The sequence below is a fragment of the Anolis carolinensis genome, chromosome 1 (genome assembly GCF_035594765.1).
Source record: "Anolis carolinensis isolate JA03-04 chromosome 1, rAnoCar3.1.pri, whole genome shotgun sequence".
NCBI classification, from domain to species: domain Eukaryota; kingdom Metazoa; phylum Chordata; class Lepidosauria; order Squamata; family Dactyloidae; genus Anolis; species Anolis carolinensis.
Genome location: NC_085841.1, coordinates 105,833,161 through 105,853,275, shown reverse-complemented (window position 1 = coordinate 105,853,275; position 20,115 = coordinate 105,833,161). Strand labels below are relative to the sequence as shown.

At 41.0% G+C, this 20,115-nt stretch overlaps 1 protein-coding gene across 2 annotated transcripts in view; it reads left to right on the top strand.

Annotated features, from left to right (window-relative positions):
- The window catches only part of grik2 (glutamate ionotropic receptor kainate type subunit 2), a 774,384-nt gene that overhangs the window by 483,398 nt on the left and 270,871 nt on the right, over positions 1-20,115 (top strand). For both annotated transcript variants that reach the window (XM_003215508.4, XM_008119029.3), the window contains exons 10-11: positions 4,339-4,452; positions 16,753-16,959. In XM_003215508.4, the coding sequence (XP_003215556.1) occupies positions 4,339-4,452; positions 16,753-16,959 (321 nt within the window). The remainder of the gene's footprint in view (positions 1-4,338; positions 4,453-16,752; positions 16,960-20,115) is intronic.

Here is a 20,115-nt window from a genome sequence, read left to right as displayed (position 1 = left end):
AGTTGGCGCCCGCCATTCCAATACTGCTGAAACCTTGGCTGGATCCATGGAGAGCCCTAAAGGCGAGATGCGGTAACCAAGGAAATCTACCTCTTGTAGATCAAAGGCGCATTTTTCCAGTTTGGCATAAAGTCCATGGTCCCGCAATCGTTGTAACACCATTTTGACGTGGTTCTCATGTTCTGATTGTGATCTAGAAAACACCAAAAAATCGTCCAGGTAGATTATCAAGAACCTGTCCAGATAGTCCTGAAAAATGTCATTGACAAAATGCTGGAACGTTGCGGGGGCTCCGCATAAACCGAAATTCATAACTCGGGACTCGAATAATCCGAATTTGGTCTGGAAGGCGGTCTTCCACTCGTCCCCTTCCCTGATGCGAACTAAGTTGTAAGCCCCCCGAAGATCCAGCTTGGTGTAAACCTTGGCTCCTCGAAGCCGATCCAGTAGATCCGAGATTAAGGGCAGGGGATAGCTGTTCCGCTTGGTGATATTGTTCAATGCTCTGTAGTCCACCACCAAGCGTAGTTCCCCTGACTTCTTCTTCACAAACATCACTGGAGAGGCGGCTGGGGATTGAGAGGGTCTGATGAATCCCTTGCGAAGGTTTGTCTCTAGGAATTCCCTGAGAGCTTCTTGCTCTGGTTCAGTCAGGGAGTAGAGATGCCCTCGCGGGATCGGGGCCCCCTCCACCAAGTCAATGGCACAGTCATAAGGTCTATGTGGGGGTAATTTCTCGGCTTCTTTCTCATTGAATACATCCCAATACTCGGAGTACTTCTTTGGCAAGGTGATGATGGGCTCGGTGTCTGTGGCATGGCATACCTTGGCTACGAGGCAATGGTTTTGGCAGTACGGTGAAGCAAACTGCAGTTCTCTGTTGGACCAGGAGATGTTAGGGTCGTGGAGAGTCAGCCATGGAATTCCCAAAATCACAGGGAAATGGGGAACCTCGGTAACAAAGAAGGAAATCTCTTCCATATGTTCTCTTATCCACATCCTGGTGGGTTCCGACCATTGACTTACGGGGCCCGTCTTGAGGGGGCGGCCGTCTATGGCTTGCACCACACGGGCATTCTTGAAATCATGATATTGTAATCCCAGAGAGTCGGCATACTCTCTATCAATGAAATTGTTGGTAGCTCCAGAGTCTATCATGGCGTGGATCATGACGGGTCCCCTTTTTGCTGACCATAATGTGACCACGAGAAGGAACAGGACCCCGGTTGGCGGCTCTTGAATGGATTTTTTGACCGGGTTGGCGAGCCTCTCTACACCCGGTCGTTGGCTTCCCCCGCCGGCTGTGTGCCAGTCGGCTCAGACGCCTTCGTCTCCGTGGAGGACGCCGCTGCAAGACGGGCGGCAGGCTTCCCTTTGGCTGGGCACTCTCTGGCGAAGTGGCCCCCGTTCCCGCAGTACCAACAGAGGTTTAAGCGTTGACGACGGGCCTTCTCGGCGGCATCTAGTCTGGGACGCACATTGCCCAACTGCATCGGCACCTCCTCGCCTCCTCTGGGGTATGGGGTTGGCGGTGGGGGTCTCCACACTGGACGTGGCTGAACGCTGGCGGGAGCGGGGGGTTTTGCCCCGGCTCTACCGCCCTGGCCTCGAACCCACTGTTTCCTGTTGGCAATCATGACTTCAGCCCGTAAACATTGATCAATGAGTGCCTCGAGGGTCTGGGGAGGATCCACCTTGGAGATTTCTTCCAGCATTTCAATGTTGAGACCCTCCCGGAATTGTCCTCTGAGGGCTACATCGTTCCAGCCGGTGTTGTGGGCCAGCACTCGGAACTCAGCTATATACTGAGACATAGGTCTGTCTCCTTGGAAAAGGCGACGGAGTTTGTGGCCGGCTGCCTCCAAATTGTCCTCGATTCCCCAAGTCTCCTTGAGGTGGTCCAAGAAATGTTGCGCTGATCTTAGGTGTGGAGAGGCTTGGTCGAACAGTGCCGTCGCCCAGTTGGCCGCTGGCCCGTCTAGAAGACTGTAAACCCATGCCACTTTGATGTCTTCTTGGGGAAACTCGGCATCACGGGCCTCTAGATAAGCTTGACATTGGCGACGGAAAACATGAACCTTGGAAGCTTCTCCAGTAAACTTGGTAGGCAACGCCATGGCCGGGAGGCGGATTCCGCGCTCCCGCAAGCCCTTTATTTCTCCATCCTGGGCGTTGAGTCTGTCGCGGATGCGATCCACTTCGTCCTTGCTGATGGTGTAGCTCAGTGGCTGCCCACCGGGTACGGTTCCGGTAGACATTCTGGCCGAGGTTAATTGGTGCTTAGGGCGGCGGAGTCAAACTGTCACGACCCAGGCTACAGAGCACCAATAACCATACGCAGAAGCCAGAATCTATCTAATATCTTTATTAAGGAAATATATAAAGTTAGTAAAAGCAAATGTAAAAGATAGTCCAGAAGCAGACCTTTCAGGAAAGGTCAAAATTAGTCCAAGGAATTAATGTCCAATATGAAATATTAAGGTCCAAAGTTGTAATCCAATAACCGAAACACTCACTTTGCCAAGCAAAGTGAGGGGAGATGACAAGGTCCTTTAGTCCATAAAACTTGAACGTGGCTAGGAAATAACTTGATACTTGAAACAAGGCTTGAACGTGGAACAAGGTAACTAAGAACAAGAACAAGGTCCGTGGAATAACTTGGTAAAATCCGTGAAACAAGGCAAGGATTGATCCTGGGAAACAAGGCAAGGTCCGCAGGTAAACAAGGCTGGGAAGCAAGGCGAAGGCTGGATAGCAAGGCAAGGCTTGAGCAAGAGCGAGGCTTGAATCGGAGCGCGCTGTCCAGACACAACTCGCTCCGTAGGCTGACGAATTGACTCCGCGAAGTTGCTACGCGGGCAAAACACCTATATAGAGTCCAACTTTCTCACCAAAGCGGTTCTCTGGGAATCAGAAACGAAAGCTAAACTCTGAGACCAGATGTTAAACTCCTTAAAGATTCTCACGAGAACCAATGTTAATTGGCAACATTCTTAGCTGCTATCCTCGCACTCCTGCGCGAAGCTGAATCCAAACTTCTCTGTTGTTTACAAAACTCCCGGCGCAAGAACACGGGAGAAGTAGGCTCTGGGGTTGTTTGACATACTTCTGGGGCACAACTTTCTTGCAGGTGCAAGGTTTCCAGATCTGCCTGGGAAGGATCTGGCTGAGAGGAATCCAGTTCAGACTGGGAAGGTAAAAAACCCAAGTTTTCATCTTCATCAGGAATTACAATGTCCTGAGCAGGACTACAAGGCCCATGGTTCATCACAGATGGCAGTGCCTTCCTACCTCTCTAGAACCCTTATCCCCCCCCCTCAAAAAAAAAAACAACAGAAAATCATGTTTTTCTATTATTGCAGGGTCTGTACCTCCTGATTCTGTGTCATGCAGGAAGTGACAGAGCTATGGAGAGGAAAAGACTCTTACTGCACCCAGGCTCCATCGCTTCCTATGATGCAGAATCAGGAAGTACAAATCTTTTAGCAATGGTAAAAGATGGTTTTTGTATGTGTGTGTGTGGGGGGGGGGGGGATTGGTAGTTTAGCAGGCGGAGGGGATGAAGGTGCAGGAAGGGTAGGAAACTCAACCTATATCCAGTCCTGCTAAACCAGTTTTGGCATGACTGGGCTGTCTGGCCAGTCTCTCACTGTGGAAGCAACTTAGGGATACCTAGATACAATATGGCTTGGATCTGGCATTTTTATGCCAGTTCCAGCTGCATTTTGTGCTTGTGTGGAAGGGCCCTGTGCTCGCAGATAACACGTAGTTTTCCTAATGTGCATATATACTGCAAATATGAGTTTCTTAATATTAAGACAAAGTGGGAAGTATAAACAAATGTATGGTGGGAGATATCAGATGCAGATCCAAGAGGGATGAAAGGGGATGGAGCAGTCCTTAAATATGCTTGTTCCACACCTTTTTCCTCTTTTATGTCAGACATGGCTTGTCTGATATCATTTTAATGCCCTCTCCCACCTGAGGACAGCAAACTGATCTCACACATCCACAATGGTTTGAGGCATGGGGTGAAATCACATAAGTGTTCAAACATCACTCATGTTTTTATTTTAGGAAGACAAAAGTTTAAAATGAAAAATTAAGCACTTCGAATTCTGTGGATAATTTTCATCTTGAATGTCACACTCCAGTAGATGTATTTTGTAGTGCAGTTAATCACATTTTAATCAAGCTGCTTTTAAAATAATGATAGCAGAAATTGTAGTAGAGGTAAATTAAAAATGTTAGGAGACTTAACTTTTCCTTACACTGTTCTGTCCTAGTGGCCTAAAAAGAACCCATGGACAATATATAAGTGCCTATGCTGTTTTATAGATTGGAACTTGGGATCCTGCAAGTGGCCTTAACATGACTGAGAATCAGAAAGGAAAACCAGCAAACATTACTGACTCCCTGTCTAACCGCTCTTTAACTGTAACTACCATCTTGGTAAGTAATCATCCATCTTGGTAAGTGATCAAATGTACAATTGCTTTGCAAAAATTCATTTGTAGATGAAAATTGTTCAGAAAAGACACAGTGCTTACAGTCATAATGGCCAGTAAAAAGTGCTTTGTTGTTTAGCAATTACTGTATAACAAATGATCTGAAATGTAAATTCAACTATGGGATTTTGTTCTGTCTACAATGTTGACATATTCATTTTCATTTCAGCGCTATAATCTCAGCTGAGAAGCCTTTGAGCATTTTTATGATTCCTTTCAGTTTTAAAAAAGGTTAAGCAGAAAGCATAATTGTTAGATTGCAGAAAAAATATAGTAATGAGTTCCTTCGCTCTTCTCTTATTTAGATTTCCAGATTTAGCTTTTGGTTATTTTTGTTACTTTTGCAGAATTCATTCTTGTAACACAATGGAAAGAATATAAATCAACATGAATACTTGTTAAATTTCAAATGTATGTACCTGATATTAAGCATCACTTAAAGCAATTGAGTTTGCTTATGTATAGTCAGGTACAGGAGCAAGCAATATTTAATTCGTATTTTAAATAAGTTTTAAAATAAAAATTCTGAAACTAGCACTTCTGGTATTTCATTTACCCAGAAATAATGGAAGCTGTTAAACAATTCATGCTAGGAGGTAAAGATTCAGAAGTTTTCTTACTGCTAAAGGCAGACAGTGAGAGGTAGTAGTTTGAGTGATGGTCTATGATTCTGAAAGACCAGGGTCTGATTCTGTGCTCATCAGTAGAAAACCATCTGGTGACCTTTAATAAGGCATACTCTTTCACAGCCTTAGATGAAGGCAGTCGCAAACCTCCCCTGAATTGTTGCCAGTAAAACAGTCCTATTGGTTTCTTGTTTAAATTAGTTAAATACTAGAATAAAATTAGTGTTTGTGGCCAACAGTGATAGAGGAGGGTAGACAATGCAAACACTTTATGTTGGATTGTGAGGCACAATTTCATTAGGTAGAGATCCAGCAGAATTTTGGCATTCCACGGAGGCATTGATCCAGCTCATCAGTTGATCTGCTCTGCCTGCCAGTACATAACAGGTAAAGGGGAATTCTGGGATAATGATTCTGTGGCCTGCTGTGTAGTCCCCTCACTACACATAGAAATGGGCATGCCAATTATTCCTTATAGCACTTGTCTCAAGATTCCTTAAAATTACTTGTTTGGAGATGGGATACTTTCCTTTGAATTTTCACAACTGAAGATCTGGTCTGATCACAAATATACCTCTGAAATAAAGTTTCAACGAAATACATTAACAATATAACAAAAGATCAATTTTTGTCTGCGAAGAAATGGAAACACCATGGATGATGAGGTTCATTAGTTTGTAGTTAATAATTCTCCTGGCCCTATAGGTGGCAATTACCAGATTGTCATAGAAAGTTGTGAAAAATTCAATTACATCGAATAGATGAGGGGAGCGGGTGGACAGGAATGATTCACAATAGAATGGGGTTAAGGGCAAGAGACACCTTCTCAATAAGTCTTAACAGCAGACCTAGTTGAAGAAATCACCTTCTGAATCCCTTTTCTAAGACCTACCTGTAAATCTGGCCAGGCCATCCTGTGGCCAGCTCTGGAAAGCAGTTAGTGGTCCACATGATTGCACAGATGCCACCAGAAAGAGAGAAGGAAGAGGGCACTGACCATGGCATAGGCATAATACATGTCTCCAGTTGCATGCCTACAGGCTGCAAAGAGGCATGGTTTGTAAACAGAAAACAGGTGTTAGTGTTGGCAGCCCCACACTTGTGCAAAATAAAGGTTCCAGTGCTCACTGCTCAGCAGTCTTGATTGATTTTTTTTTAAAAAAACCACTTAAATGAAGGGGATTTATTTCCAAAGTATGCAAGTTTTGGGTCTGGTTTGCAAAGCTGTAAGAAAATTGAATACAGCATATGCTTTCACAGATTCCCATTTACCAAAATTTATTCATCATCATGATGTTGGCTCTTTATGAGACACATGTCTTTTTCTTTTTTCCTCATTATTTTTTTCTTTTGCTGCCTTTTGCTAAAGTAGTTTGGTGGAAGTTTCTTTGATGAAAAACTCTTAGTCTGTGATACGGCATCATTCTGCCTCTGGATAATGGCTTTCAATTGTTGTTTAACAACTGATGGCTTTGCTTCGATCATCTTCACTGAGCAGCACACAAGGCGTCATGAAACGCCTCCTCATTTTTCATTTCACAGTCCTTTCTATTGTAGAAATGTGTTGGCAGTGGAGCTCAATACTGTATTCTGCTCATGCAGAATAAAAGCTTTCAAGTATAAGATAAGAGATGGGGAGTGTATTTAAGAATATAGTCTCCACTTTTACAGTTAGATTTCTTACAACATGCCTTGTAATTCCTTAGAAGTAACAAGTAGAAAACCAAAGCTAATTAAGAAATAAATTAGTTGGTCTTAAAGGAGCAACAAGACGTCTTCCTTTTATTTCCCAAGTACTGAAGGGTTTTTATATTTTTGTTTCAGCTGGTTTAGCTAACTTGATTGAGTCCCCTCCCCCATGCAGGAATCTGTCCTCTAAGGGATATAATGGAATCAGTGCCAACTGGGAAGAAGGTGGATGATATGGAATTTTTGGTATGCCTAATAGGCTTGTGCAATTCATCTAGAGGCAATCTATTTTGGCAAATGAATTTTGTTGAGTAGCCTCCCAAAAATCAGCTAATTGAAAAATCTGTTTTTGGCTAGGCATCTGAAAGATCCGAGAAGATCCGGCCCATTGGCAGGAAAGGTTCTCCTTTCTGTTCCTGGGACCCTTTCCTTTCTTCCTTTCAAGGGATCCTGAGTTCGAAGAGTTGTGATACTTTCAAGGCCAGCTGTAATAAATCACTACTGACCGAGATGTCTTGAGTTCAAAGCCCAGGTCGGACTGATTGCCCGACCATTAAATAGCCTTGCTCGTTTACCAAAGCAACCAAAAGACAGTTGCATCAGTTAAATAGAAAAATTCAGGGACCGTTTATGCAGGGAAGCTAATTTAACTACAGTATATACTCGAGTATAAGCCAACCCTAATATAAGACGAGGTACCTAATTTTACCACAAAAAACTGTGGAAATTTATTGACTCAAATATAAGCCAGGGATGGAAAATGCAGCAGCTACAGCTAAATTTCAAAATGAAAATAGATCCCAATGAAATTATATTGAGGAATCAGTAGGTTAAAGGTTTCAAAGAAAAATAGTAAACTTGTTCTGTAAGTGGAAAAGTAGGGTCAACAAAAACAATATGGTATTAACAATAACATAATAATAATAATAATAATAATAATAATAATAATAATAATAATAATAATAACAACAACTTCATTTGTACCCTGCCCTATCTCCCCATGGGGACTCAGGCCAGCTTCCAATATAGTAACAGAGAAACATTCAATGCCTACATAAACAATGCAGAGCTAGATATGGATCTATAATTATGTATACTAATTACACATATGCATTTCCCCCTGAAACATTTGTAAATCCTCTTTCTATATATGTGCATTTCTCTCCTGCAATATTTGCAAGCCCTATATTCATAGCCCTATATTCATACCTATCTATCTAGACATCTCTCTACATATAGATCATTATATCTGTTTAGGATTTGCAAAGACTTACAAACATGTGAGGTGAAAATTCATATATAAAATAATGTATACACATAGATACAGATATACAGGTACATGGAAATCTCTAGCTATCTATATGTATATAGGATTTGCAAAGACTAGCAAACATATGAGGGGGGAATTCATATATAAAATTAATGTATATAGATAGATAGATACAAAGGTACATAGGGATTGCAAAGGCATGCAGAAGGAAATGCCTATATATCTGTAGCAGAGATTAACAAATATTTCTTTTATAAGATTAATGGATGGGGATATATATATATATATATATATATATATATATATATATATATACTTCCTGACTTGCAAGGACTTCTTTCCCTTCTCCAAACATTCCCTTGGTTAAGAGCAAGTGTTTTTAAAGTAAACACTGATAAAGGAGGGTAAGATGAGAGATAAATATATATCATCTATTGCAAGCAACAGCCTCCAAGCTCCTCTGCTGGCTTGACCTTGACCCAATTATAAGCTGGGGGAGGCTTTTTCAGCTAATAAAAAGGGCTGAAAAACTCAGCTTATCTTCAAGTATATACGGTAATTTACATCACCATAAAAATGCCCATGGGGAAAATGAGGAAGTATTCCATCAAGGACTTGGTGTTACAGTGGATGATGAAGCTGCAGCTCCCCCTGTAGCCAGAATTGAGCATACCCTCATGAAGCCAGAAGTTGGGAATGTTAAATAGCCTCTGTGTCTTTGTCTGTGTGTGTCGTATGTCTAATGGCATTGAATGTTTGCCATGTACAAGGGTTGAATGAAAAGTAATGCCTCCACCTTCATAACTCCTCAACAGATGGCAGTACTGGTATGCGGCAGGTAATGGCTTTTTCAATAGACTCTCATCTACAGTTCCATTTGGCGCATAGCCTTACCATTGAACCCTTACCATTGTTCAAGTGCGAAGTATGGAACCCTGAGCAGATGGTCAGTCAATGCGACTTAAGCAATGTACAGTCATTGAATTCTTGACAGCAGAAGGTGTAACCCAAAAGGAGATTCATCAGAGAATGTAAGCTGTTTATGGTGATTGTGTTGATGTGAGTACTGTGCGTCATTGGGCGAGTAAGTTTAAAGATGTTGAGGTGGGAACATCTGACTTGCGTGACAAACAAAGAGTTGGACGTCCTGTGACAGCAACCACTGAGTTTCACATGAAAAAGGTTGACAGATTGATTCAGGATGATCGTCATATCACTCAGAGAGAAATTTCAAGCATAATCTGCATTTCACAAGAACATGTAGGTCACATTATTGCTTTGTTTGGCTATCGGAAGATCTGTGCACGATGGGTACCCAGGACGCTGATGCCTGAAATGAAAGTGCACAGACTTGAAATTTGTCAGGAACTCATCTCACATTACGAGAATGAAGGTGACGCCTTTCTCCATTCAATTGTGACAGGAGATGAAGTGTGGGTACACCATTATGACCCGGAGACGAAGCGTCAGTCTATGGAATATCGACACAAAGACTCGCCCCAGAAAAAGAAATTCAAGACACAGTCCTCAGCTGGAAAAATCATGGCAACAGTGTTCTGGAATGCAGACAGTGTTACCCATGTTGATTTCTTTGAGCGTGGAACAACAATAAATTCAGAGCATTACATCACAATACTGTGAACTTTGAAATGACAGCTAACAAGGGTCCAAAAGGAAAAGGGAAATTTTTCCTGCAGCATGACAATGCCAGACCACACACTTTACATGCCACCACAGCAGAACTTCAGAGACTAGAGATCCCACCACCGTACGGCATCCTCCATACAGCCCAGATTTAGCACCATCTGACTTCCATCAGTTCCTGATAATGAAAGAAGATCTGCAGGGACATCATTATGCTTCTGATGAAGACGTTGAGAGAACTGTGAGACGCTGGTTGCAAAAACAGAGTGTCGACTTCTTCCATGACAGCTTCAGAAAACTTGTTCATCGTTGGCAGAAATGTATCCAATTGTCTGGTGATTATGTGGAAAAGTGAATAGAGGTAGTTAAAGAGCACATTCTAAGGATTATTTCTGTGTTTAATATTAATATTCCCATCCAAACCCAAGTAACGAAGGTGGAGGCATTACTTTTCAATTTACCCTCATATATGTACATTGTGAACCACCCTGAGTCCCCTTCAGGGTGAGAAGGGCGGAATATAAAATAAATAAATAAATAAATAAAGCAACAGGGTCGAGGAAGCACCCTTCCTGGGATCCCTTCCTTTCAAGGGAATCTGTGTTTGAGGAATGGGCTTAAGGAGGTACTCTTCCTGGGTTCCTTTTCTTTCTTCCTTTCAAGAGAGACTTAGTTTGAGAAACGGGGGTTAAGGATGCATGTGCTGCGTGACCCTGAATAGATAGGAAGAAGCTGCACTCAGCAGCCATGTGGGCCATTTGGGCCGAAAAAACCATGGTGGCTGAGCCCTTACCATTACTGCCAGCCAAACAAGCCAGACTGGCCAAAGAGAAATGACCAAACTGAATCCATGCAGAAGCCTAATGCCTAAGGTGTAGGCATGGTGATAATCTCTAGTGCAGGGGTCCCCAAACTAAGGCCCGGGGGCCGGATGCGGCCCTCTGAGGTCATTTACCTGGCCCCTGCCCTCAGTTTTATAATATAATATATTGTATATACATATAATATTAATAATAATAATATAATATAATACAATATAACACTAATAATAATACCATATAATAATATTAATTATATATTCTATATTACATATAATATTACTAATAATATTACAGTATAGAGGTATAGTTCAATATAGTAATATATAATGCTAATATTGTGCTATGCTAATAATTTAATATATTGTATGTACATATAAGTTGTAAGCCACTCTGAGTCCCCTTTGGGGTGAGAAGGGTGTGATACAAATGTAGTAAAGAAATGCAGTAAATAAATAAATAATAAATAAATAAATTTTAGACTTAGGCTCACCCAAAGTCTGAAATGACTTGAAAGCACACAACAACAACAACAACAACCCTAATTAACTTAACTATCTCATTGGCCAGAAGCAGGACCACACTTCCCATTGAAATCCTGATAAATGTATGTTGGTTAAAATTGTTTTTATTTTTAAATATTGTATTGTTCTTTCATTGTTGTTGTTGTTGTTGTTTTTGCACTACAAATAAGACATGTGCAGTGTGCATCGGAATTTGTTTGTATTTTTTTTTTCAAATGATAATCCAGCCCCTCAACAGTCTGAAGGATCGTGAACCGGCCCTCGGCTTAAAAAGTTTGAGGACCCCTGCTCTAGTGTACGCTATATCATGTCTTTTGCTTGATACTACACAGACTAGTACAATGGAGGACTGCTGAAAGGGCCTGCTATAGAATAAATATGCTCAGTTTTTCCTGATGAAAAGCACATGGGTCCTAGGGCAAATCTACACTGGCCAATAAATCGATATATCAGATGTATCATCTGACTTGATACATCAGATTGGCTTTAAAGGCAGCCATGCACATGCTGCCATACATGCATACTGTGGTGGCAAGTTAGCATCCACACAGTCTAGCTGGGCCACTGGCTCCACTGGGTCTCACTTCACCTCCCTCCTAACCACAGACATCTATATAAGCTCCTGGCCATCACGGATACTTTGTTCTGACTTTTATAGAGGTGCCCACAGAACCAGGAAGATCAAGGTGACCAATCTCCCATTTTTTCCTGGTCATGGAGTGATATGAGCAAGATCAATTTACTTTTCCCTGGAGTGATGAGCACAGAGAAGGTAGTGGTGTTGCACTACCACTACCCAATCCAGCTGTCCATACTGCCCTGAAACTGTAGGATACTCTGAAGTTTCAAGGAAACTCCAGCACATTTATTGACTTTACTTGCCGTGGTGCAAAAAGGTTAACGCTTTATAACTCACAATACTCTCTCTCTCTCTCAGTCATATAGCCTTCCTTATGGTCCAGCTCTCGCAGCCATAGGTTACTGTGGGAAATACCATTGCTTTGACTATGTGGACCTTCATTGCTCACTAGAAGTAAAGAAACAATCATGAAGACAACCAAGAGTCAGCTCGGCATGAGTACAGGTTTTCATGCCCAAATAAACTCACCCCTAGACTACCTCAATGTATGTGGACAGAAAGAGAGAGAAAATACACATCTAGGTATAGACAAGTAGAAAGGGGAAGGCACTAAAGGAAAAAGTACGCAGCTGAGAACCTTACATCTGAGAATATCGAAGTGCAGAAAGATAATATTTGCAATGTCCTTAACTTTGTTTAGATTAATATGGAGATAACATGAATATTTCAGGTTTTTTGGCTAGAAATCTTCCATTTTACTATAACAGCCACACTTGAGCCACACAATTGCTTCATTGAACAGGAGTAAGGAAATAAATTCTACTGAAAGCTTGCTTTTGTAAATAAAAGTTGAAAATTATCAAATTGTCATCTGTATCTTCCCTTGCTTGTTATTTACTGTAAAGCAGACAACATAATACAGCACAATATAGGGTGACCTTAAGTGTTTAAACCCAGTGGCAATAGATAAACTAAAAGGCTTCAACATTTTGGAGAGGAGTCTGGGGTTAGTTCTATGTCTTATCACTTTTTTCAAGAAGCCAGGTCAGATATACACTTTCAAGTGAACCGAACTTGGATTGCTTCTGGTTTCTGTGCCGCTCCATTGGGATACAAAGTCAATATGGGCTGACATGACTAGGAGCTCTAAATAATTTATCTTTGCTACAGAACTGGGGGGTGTTTGTGTATGAAACATTTCTGGCTAGGTATATTACTGGCTCTCAAAACATCTCATCCTTGCCTTAGAGCACATTGTTTATACTGTATCAGGCAAGATGCCATTTTCCAAGAATCTTGAATTGTTGCCCAGAGGAGGACTTTATTTCCAGTGAACTCTTTTCCTGTTCATTTATTTATTTATTTATTTCATGCCTTATATATTAAAAAAACTGTAGTTGGTGTTTTAGCCCATGGGAAGAAGCATTTATAAATATTGGTAAATGAGGCAAGAAAAGGGGGAGAAGGTAGACAATGAATTGTAATTTAAAACCAGACTTTGTAAAGTTACTTTTTAGAAAAAATGCATATAATGACAAGATGAAGCCACTCATAACTGAACAATGGTAGGAGGATGAACCAGAATGTTTAGTTATGGATGATTACGGCATGTTACTATATCCATTCTTTTTTAAAGCAATTTTGAAACAATATTATTCCTAATGTTATATTCCTACATTTATAACATTAATTTCAATCTGTAAATGGTATTAATACTGCCTTTTTTCTGAGACTTTCCTTTTTATTTTAAAAAAGACACCAAATATTTTCTTATGTTCACTGAAAGTAGCTGGGGAATGCATCATCAATGAAAAGATGAAAAACAGAAGGAATTGCTGTAAGCCGCCCCGAGTCCCCTTTGGGGGAGATGGAGGCGGGATATAAATAAAATTATTATTATTATTATTATTATTATTATTATTATTATTATTATTATTATTATTATTATTATATGACATTTATATCTAAATTTAGAACAATGTGGAGAATATGTGGCAAGGTAGATAGATAGGTAAGGAGCCATGGCGGAGGAACTTTCCCGGGAGCAAGGCCTAATAATAATAATAATAATAGTAATAAACCATCCCAACAATGGATTCCCCCTGGCAGGAAGCAGCCAAGATCTGAAACTGAAAGCCTAGTCAATACCAATCAAGGTGGGCAATTGAAACATTCACACCTGCCTCCAACAGACAAGAGTTCTTTCTTTCTCCCTCCCTGGACTTTCCACAGATATATAAACCCCACTTGACTAGTTTCCAACCTCTGAGGATGCCTGCCATAGATGCAGGCAGAACGTCAGGGGAGAATACATCTGGGACACGACCAGACAGCCCAGAAAAATCACAGCAACCTATTCCCCTGTGTTTTGAGCGTTGCTCTTTATTTACTGTCCTGATGTTAGTTTTTAAAAAAATACTCAGTCTGTTTAGGGCTGTAAATTGAAATTGAAGCTTTCACCTCAGATGGGGTGAAAGGAGGTCACGGGGTCCCTCCTTGCAGAGCAGGAGGGCGATGCAGGGCTCTTCTGAGGATGTCATTAATCCCAAGGGAGGAATGAAGAGGCAGGGAAAAGGTTTGTAGGGTACAGAGACCCTGGGTGGGGATCTTTGCAGGGAGATCTCCAGGCTCTGGGTTGCTGTGAGTTTTCCGGGCTGTACAGCCACATTTCAGAAGCATTCTCTCCTGACCTTTCACCCACATCTATGACAGGCATCCTCAGAGGCTGTGAGGTGTTTGAAACTAAGCAAGGCATTATATATAATGTCCAAGGTGGAAGAAAGAACTCTTAACTGTTGGAGGTAAGTTGCTATTGGTCAGCTTGACTAGCATTGAATAGCCTTGTACCTTCAAAGCCTGGCTGCTTCCTGCCTGGCGGAATCCTTTGTTGAGAGGTGTTAACTGGCCCTGATTGTTTCCTCTCTGGAACTCCCCTTTTTTAGTGTTGTTTTTTATTTACTGTCCTGATTCTAGAGTTTTTAAATACTGGTAGCCAAATTTTGTTCATTCTCATGGTTTCCTCCTTTCTGTTGAAGGAAGAACACCTCCCAACAAAGGATTCCCCCAGGCAGGAATCAACCAGGTCTTGAAGGTGCAAAGTTTTTCAATGCTAATCATGGTGATTAATTACTCTTGCATCCAACAGATAAGAGTTCTTTCTCCCACCCTGGACTTTTCACAAGTATATAAATCTCCCTTGACTAGTTTCCAACAAACCTCACAACCTCTGCCATAGATGTGGGTGAAACGTCAGGAGAGAATGCTTCTGGAACATGGCCATTCTACCGAGAAAATTCACAGCCTGGTACCCTGAAGAGGTGGGGCTACGGCAGTGACAGAGAGGGAGGGAGAGAGTCTGTGCATGTGTATGCCCTGCGCACCCCTCCCTTCCCCTCCCCTCCAACTATGAGGTCTGGAGTTTGCTTGCTTACTTGCTTGCCCGTGTGCATAAGAGACCACTGTAAGAGCGGGCTTCCCTTCCAACTCCTTCGCTTAAAGCGGGGGAGGGAGCCAGATCAGGAGGAAGAAGCAGAGCTCTTTTTTTTTCTTCACTTCACTTCTTCACTTCACTTCACTTTATTTCTTAATTAGTCGCTCTCCACCAGAGTTCTCCGAGCGACTTACAATTTAAAATATCATTCCACAATATAAAAATATTCAACATAAAAAACATTCAACAGTGACTATTTGGCAAATTAGATCTGATTTACTTAAATGCACAACCAAACAGCCAAGTCTTGAGAGCTTTTACAAAAGGTCGCAACTCCGACATTGCTCTAACATATGGAGGCAATGAGTTCCACAGAATTGGAGCATAGGTCGAAAAGGCTCTACACCTTGTAGCTTCCAGGTGTACCTCTCTAGGGCCCCTTGGCCTTCCCTTTCCCTCAGGCTGCTCACTATATTCCTGCAGAGACCGCCTCAAGCAGTGCGAGACAAGTGCGCGAGTACGCCTTCCCCACCCTCCTTCCTTTCCACTGAGAGCGAATGAGTGTGCCCACGCGCGTGGGGAAGCAGAGAGGAAAAGAAAAGGAAGTGGTGCAACAGCACCTTTTCTCTGGGTGAAGATTTTTAAAAAGGGGAGGGGGAAGAAGAAGAAACATGTGGGGGGAAATGGCACACGTCTCTGATCATTATGCGAGCCTGGGAGGAGGAGGCGGAAGTGCAAACGCTGGAGGGGGAAGGTGGAAAGGAGGGGGAAAAAAGAAAAAAAGCTGCTGCTCATTCGGGCACCTGGATGTGCCTCTCAACTGTGCCCCCTAGAGGATGACGCCTTCTGCAAAATCAGTTTGCCTACTGGTTGAGCTGCCCCTGGGTGTGTGGGGGCAATGGCCTTTAAGGGAGTCAAGAAAAATTGAACTTGGTTCCCCTGCAGTTGACCATCCCTCATCTATAGTGGATCTTAATAACTATCAAAGCTTCCAGACTGCTGCCTAGAGATGTATGCATTAGTGGATGAATCTTAAAGAGTTTTAGTATGCAAAGCATATGTTCTACCACAACAAATGTTCCCATGGGAAATATAGAATAACGTGTCTTAAGTGTAATCTAGCCATAGTTAAATCTAATTGAAATGCAAGTGTATGGAACCTAAGTCATCATGATCATTTTTTGTAAATTTGTAACCACTGGATACTCCAATAACATTTATGTGGATTTATTTACCACCCACTAAATCATTGATTTTCATTTGTTTGCTGATTGTTAATTAAGATTCTGAAATACATAGATCTTCCAATTTCTAAGCAGTAACTATGTTAAATTGCTGTCATGTCTAATTAGTTTATGATGCTTGTCAAACCATGCAGTTGGTAATTAGTATAGTTGCTGAGATTAAGAATGATATGATATTATTCTTATTCTTAATTCCTTCTACTACCACTCTGCTTGTAGAAAACTAACTGTGATATTTAGTTTAAAATAATGAAATAAATTCAAAATAGGTTTCTCCTTAGAAATTATAGCATTTAATGCAACATTATCAAGTAAGCCATTCCACATGCACACTATGCTATGAAAATATATTTGTAATGGATAATTTAAGGACAACTGAAACATTTCTCCTCCCCCCCTCTTTTTATCAATTTTTCTAGGAAGAGCCATATGTGATGTTCAAGAAGTCTGATAAACCTTTGTATGGGAACGATAGATTTGAGGGATATTGCATTGATCTTCTCAGGGAATTATCAACCTTCCTTGGATTTACTTATGAAATCAGGCTAGTAGAAGATGGGAAATATGGAGCCCGAGATGATTCCAGCGGACAATGGAATGGCATGGTTCGTGAATTAATTGACCATGTAAGTTTGTTTTTTGAACTTCCTCTCCAGAAACTAAATATTCTTAGTTTATCTCAGCATTCCTTGTGCAAGTTCCCCTGAAAGGAAAAAAAATATGTATCTAATATTATTAATTGCTGTTTCATGTTGTAGATACCATTTAACAATAGTTACACAATTGACAAGAAACATAATTTCAAACACCCGCTTGGCTGCTGGCTTCATTATTTATTTTATTTTAGTTACTTTCATTTCTCCCCCAACAGGGACTCAAAGTGGTTTCCAACGTAATTATGGCAAAATTAAATGCCTTACATGCAAAGACCTTACACAATAATAGTAATATACAATAATCGATTAAATCATAAACATCATTTAATATTAAAACATAGAATTCACACATATCAATATAACATTTAAATCACATAATCCAGCAATCGTGGTCCAGGTCATTCTGAATGTCCTATCTATTGCACATAATCTTTGATCATTATTGTATTGCTTACTGTCAAAAGCTTGGTCTCACTTTTTTTCTAAAGGCCAGGAGGAAGGAGGCTGATCTAATATTGTTGGAGAGGGAGTTCCATAGCCAAGGAGCCACCACTGAGAAGGCCCTGTCTCTAATTCCCACCAGTCATGCTTGGGAAGGGGGTGGGACCGAGAGTAGGGCCTCCTCAGATGATCTTAAATTCTGAGATGGTTAATAGAGGGAGATGCGTTCAGATAGGTAAGTTGGGCTGGAACTGTTTAGGATTTTATAGGCTAAAGCCAGCACTTTGAATTGTGCTCGGTAGCAGACTTGCAGCCAATGGAGCTGGCACAACAGGGGGGTTGTGTGCTCCCTGTACCCCGCTCCAGTTAGTAACCTGGCTGCTGCCTGTTGGACCAATTGCAGCTTCCGAACAGTCTTCAAAGGCAACCTCACATAGAGTGTGTTGCAGTAGTCTATATAGGATGCAACCAGAGCATTGACTACTGTGGCCAAGTCTGACTTCCCAATGTATGGGCACAATGGGTTCACAAGCCTTCTCTTGTGCAAAAGCTCCCTGGTCACTACTGATCCAGGCTCAGTGGTGAATCCAGGATCACTCCCAAGCTGCGAACCTGCAGCTTCTTTTGGTCTAGTATAATTTCCCTTGTCATGTAAAGATAATTTTCCTGAAAAAAGAACTCCCTAGTTTTAATATGTTTTAACTTAAAACTAGGGAGTTCTTTTTCAAACACCCTGTATTGAAGTAGATATATAAATTGAAATAAAACTTGGTAATAATTCTTCTGAAATAAACTACTTCAAATGGTAAGAACATGTGTGAGGAAAAGACAGATATGATATGAATGATAGCAGTATATGTTCAGTTCAACAAACCATTTTATGAAGAAAATTGTGCTAGTTATCTCCATGATATTTATATTTCCATATGGAGAAAAAATTATCAAGTATTAGACTACTTGTTTTTGCCCATACAGATAAGATTTGAATGCTTAGAAACTTTACTGCATGCTCTTCACTTTGCATAGATTAGGTCTTAGTTCCATCAGTTATCTGCAGTTACACTCAAACACTGTGCATGGCTTGACAGCACATCAAAGTAACTAAAGAAATGGGAAGTTTCTCTTTGTCACAAATCAACAGTGTGTAAAAGGTCATCATGGGAAAATTCTCATGATCACAGCTATCATGACTTTTTGCTGCCAAAAGCAGAATAGCAAATGCTCCTCCAACTAATTGTTTGCTGCTCAGGCTTGGTACACTACACCAAGTGGCATTATTATTATTGTTGTTGTTGTTGTTATATTTCTTATCCGCTTCTCCTCATGGCTTGAGGCAGGTTTCAACATTGCTAAAACTCATAATCAAAACACATAATCATTTAAAAACACTCAGTAAAATACACACTCCATAAAATACATATTAAAATACACAAAACAAAATTTAGACATAGAGTGGAAGTTTAAAATTCATCATTAAAACTGTCTGGGTAGGCCTGCCAGAAGAAATAGGTCTTCACTTGTGTCTTAAATTCTGACAGCTGATCTAGTTGTCAAAGCTCTACTGGCAGGTCATTCCACAGTCTTGGGGTGGCCAATAAAAAGGTTGTCTGGGTGACAGTTGCCAGTCAGGTTCTGGCAAGCTGGAGTTTGGTTCAAATCATACAGGTGAAGGTGATCCTGTACGTAACCTGGACCCAAACCACACAGGGCTTTAAAGGTCAATACCAACACCTTATACTTCTCCTGGAAACTAATTGGCACTGCACAGGTTTTAAGAATGTAAATCAAGGACAAATAATTGCTGTAGATTTTTCTCCTACTGTGCAAGGAAATACAGGAAGTCCACAAGTTCTGGAGAGTTATTCTTAAGTTGAATTTGTATGTAAGTTGGAACAAATAGATTTGTTAAGTGTAACTCCAGCTAAAAATATATATTTCTTAGCTTTGGATAGAATAGAGAAGAATTAATACCCCTGTGGTTTTTGCTACCTGTGCCCCTGTTTTAGAAGATTTTACCTCACTTTCTGTCCCTGTGATAATTGGATTTTGAAGTATTTGGCTTGCTGTAGAAACAAGGATTGGTGAGAAAGGTTCGGTTGAGATAATGTAACTTTCCCCCATTATAACTCTTTCAGGAATGAATTTCCCTTCCGAAGGCTAGAGTTCTCTCACTTTTTGTTGTCTCACCCCATTCTTAACTATGAGTTATTTGAAAGTTGGATGTTTGTAACTCGGGGACTACAGTGTAATTTTCACATGGGATATATGCTCCCCTAACTGCTTTGGGAGACTATTCTGTGCAGAAATTGACAGGGATTATTTTTGAATAAAACGTCTCTCTCTCTCACACACACACACACAATGCAAAGAAAAAGAAATTCAGAACACAAAGTGCCCCCCCCCCCAGTAAAATGTGTTTTGCACATATTTAGTATGCTTTTACAAACAAACAAACAAAAATACAGTTCAATGTATTGTCAAAGGCTTTCATGATTGGAATCACTGGGTTGCTGTGAGCTGTATGGCCATGTAATGCGGTTTCCACATCCCATGACACATAATTTTGTTTAAACCCTTTCATACATATTTCTGCACAGACTAATCTTTTGAAACCCTTTAGTGTATGTCAAAACTGTGCAAAGTCTTGACAGAGTTATCACTTTTTTCCCACCAATAGACAGGTGG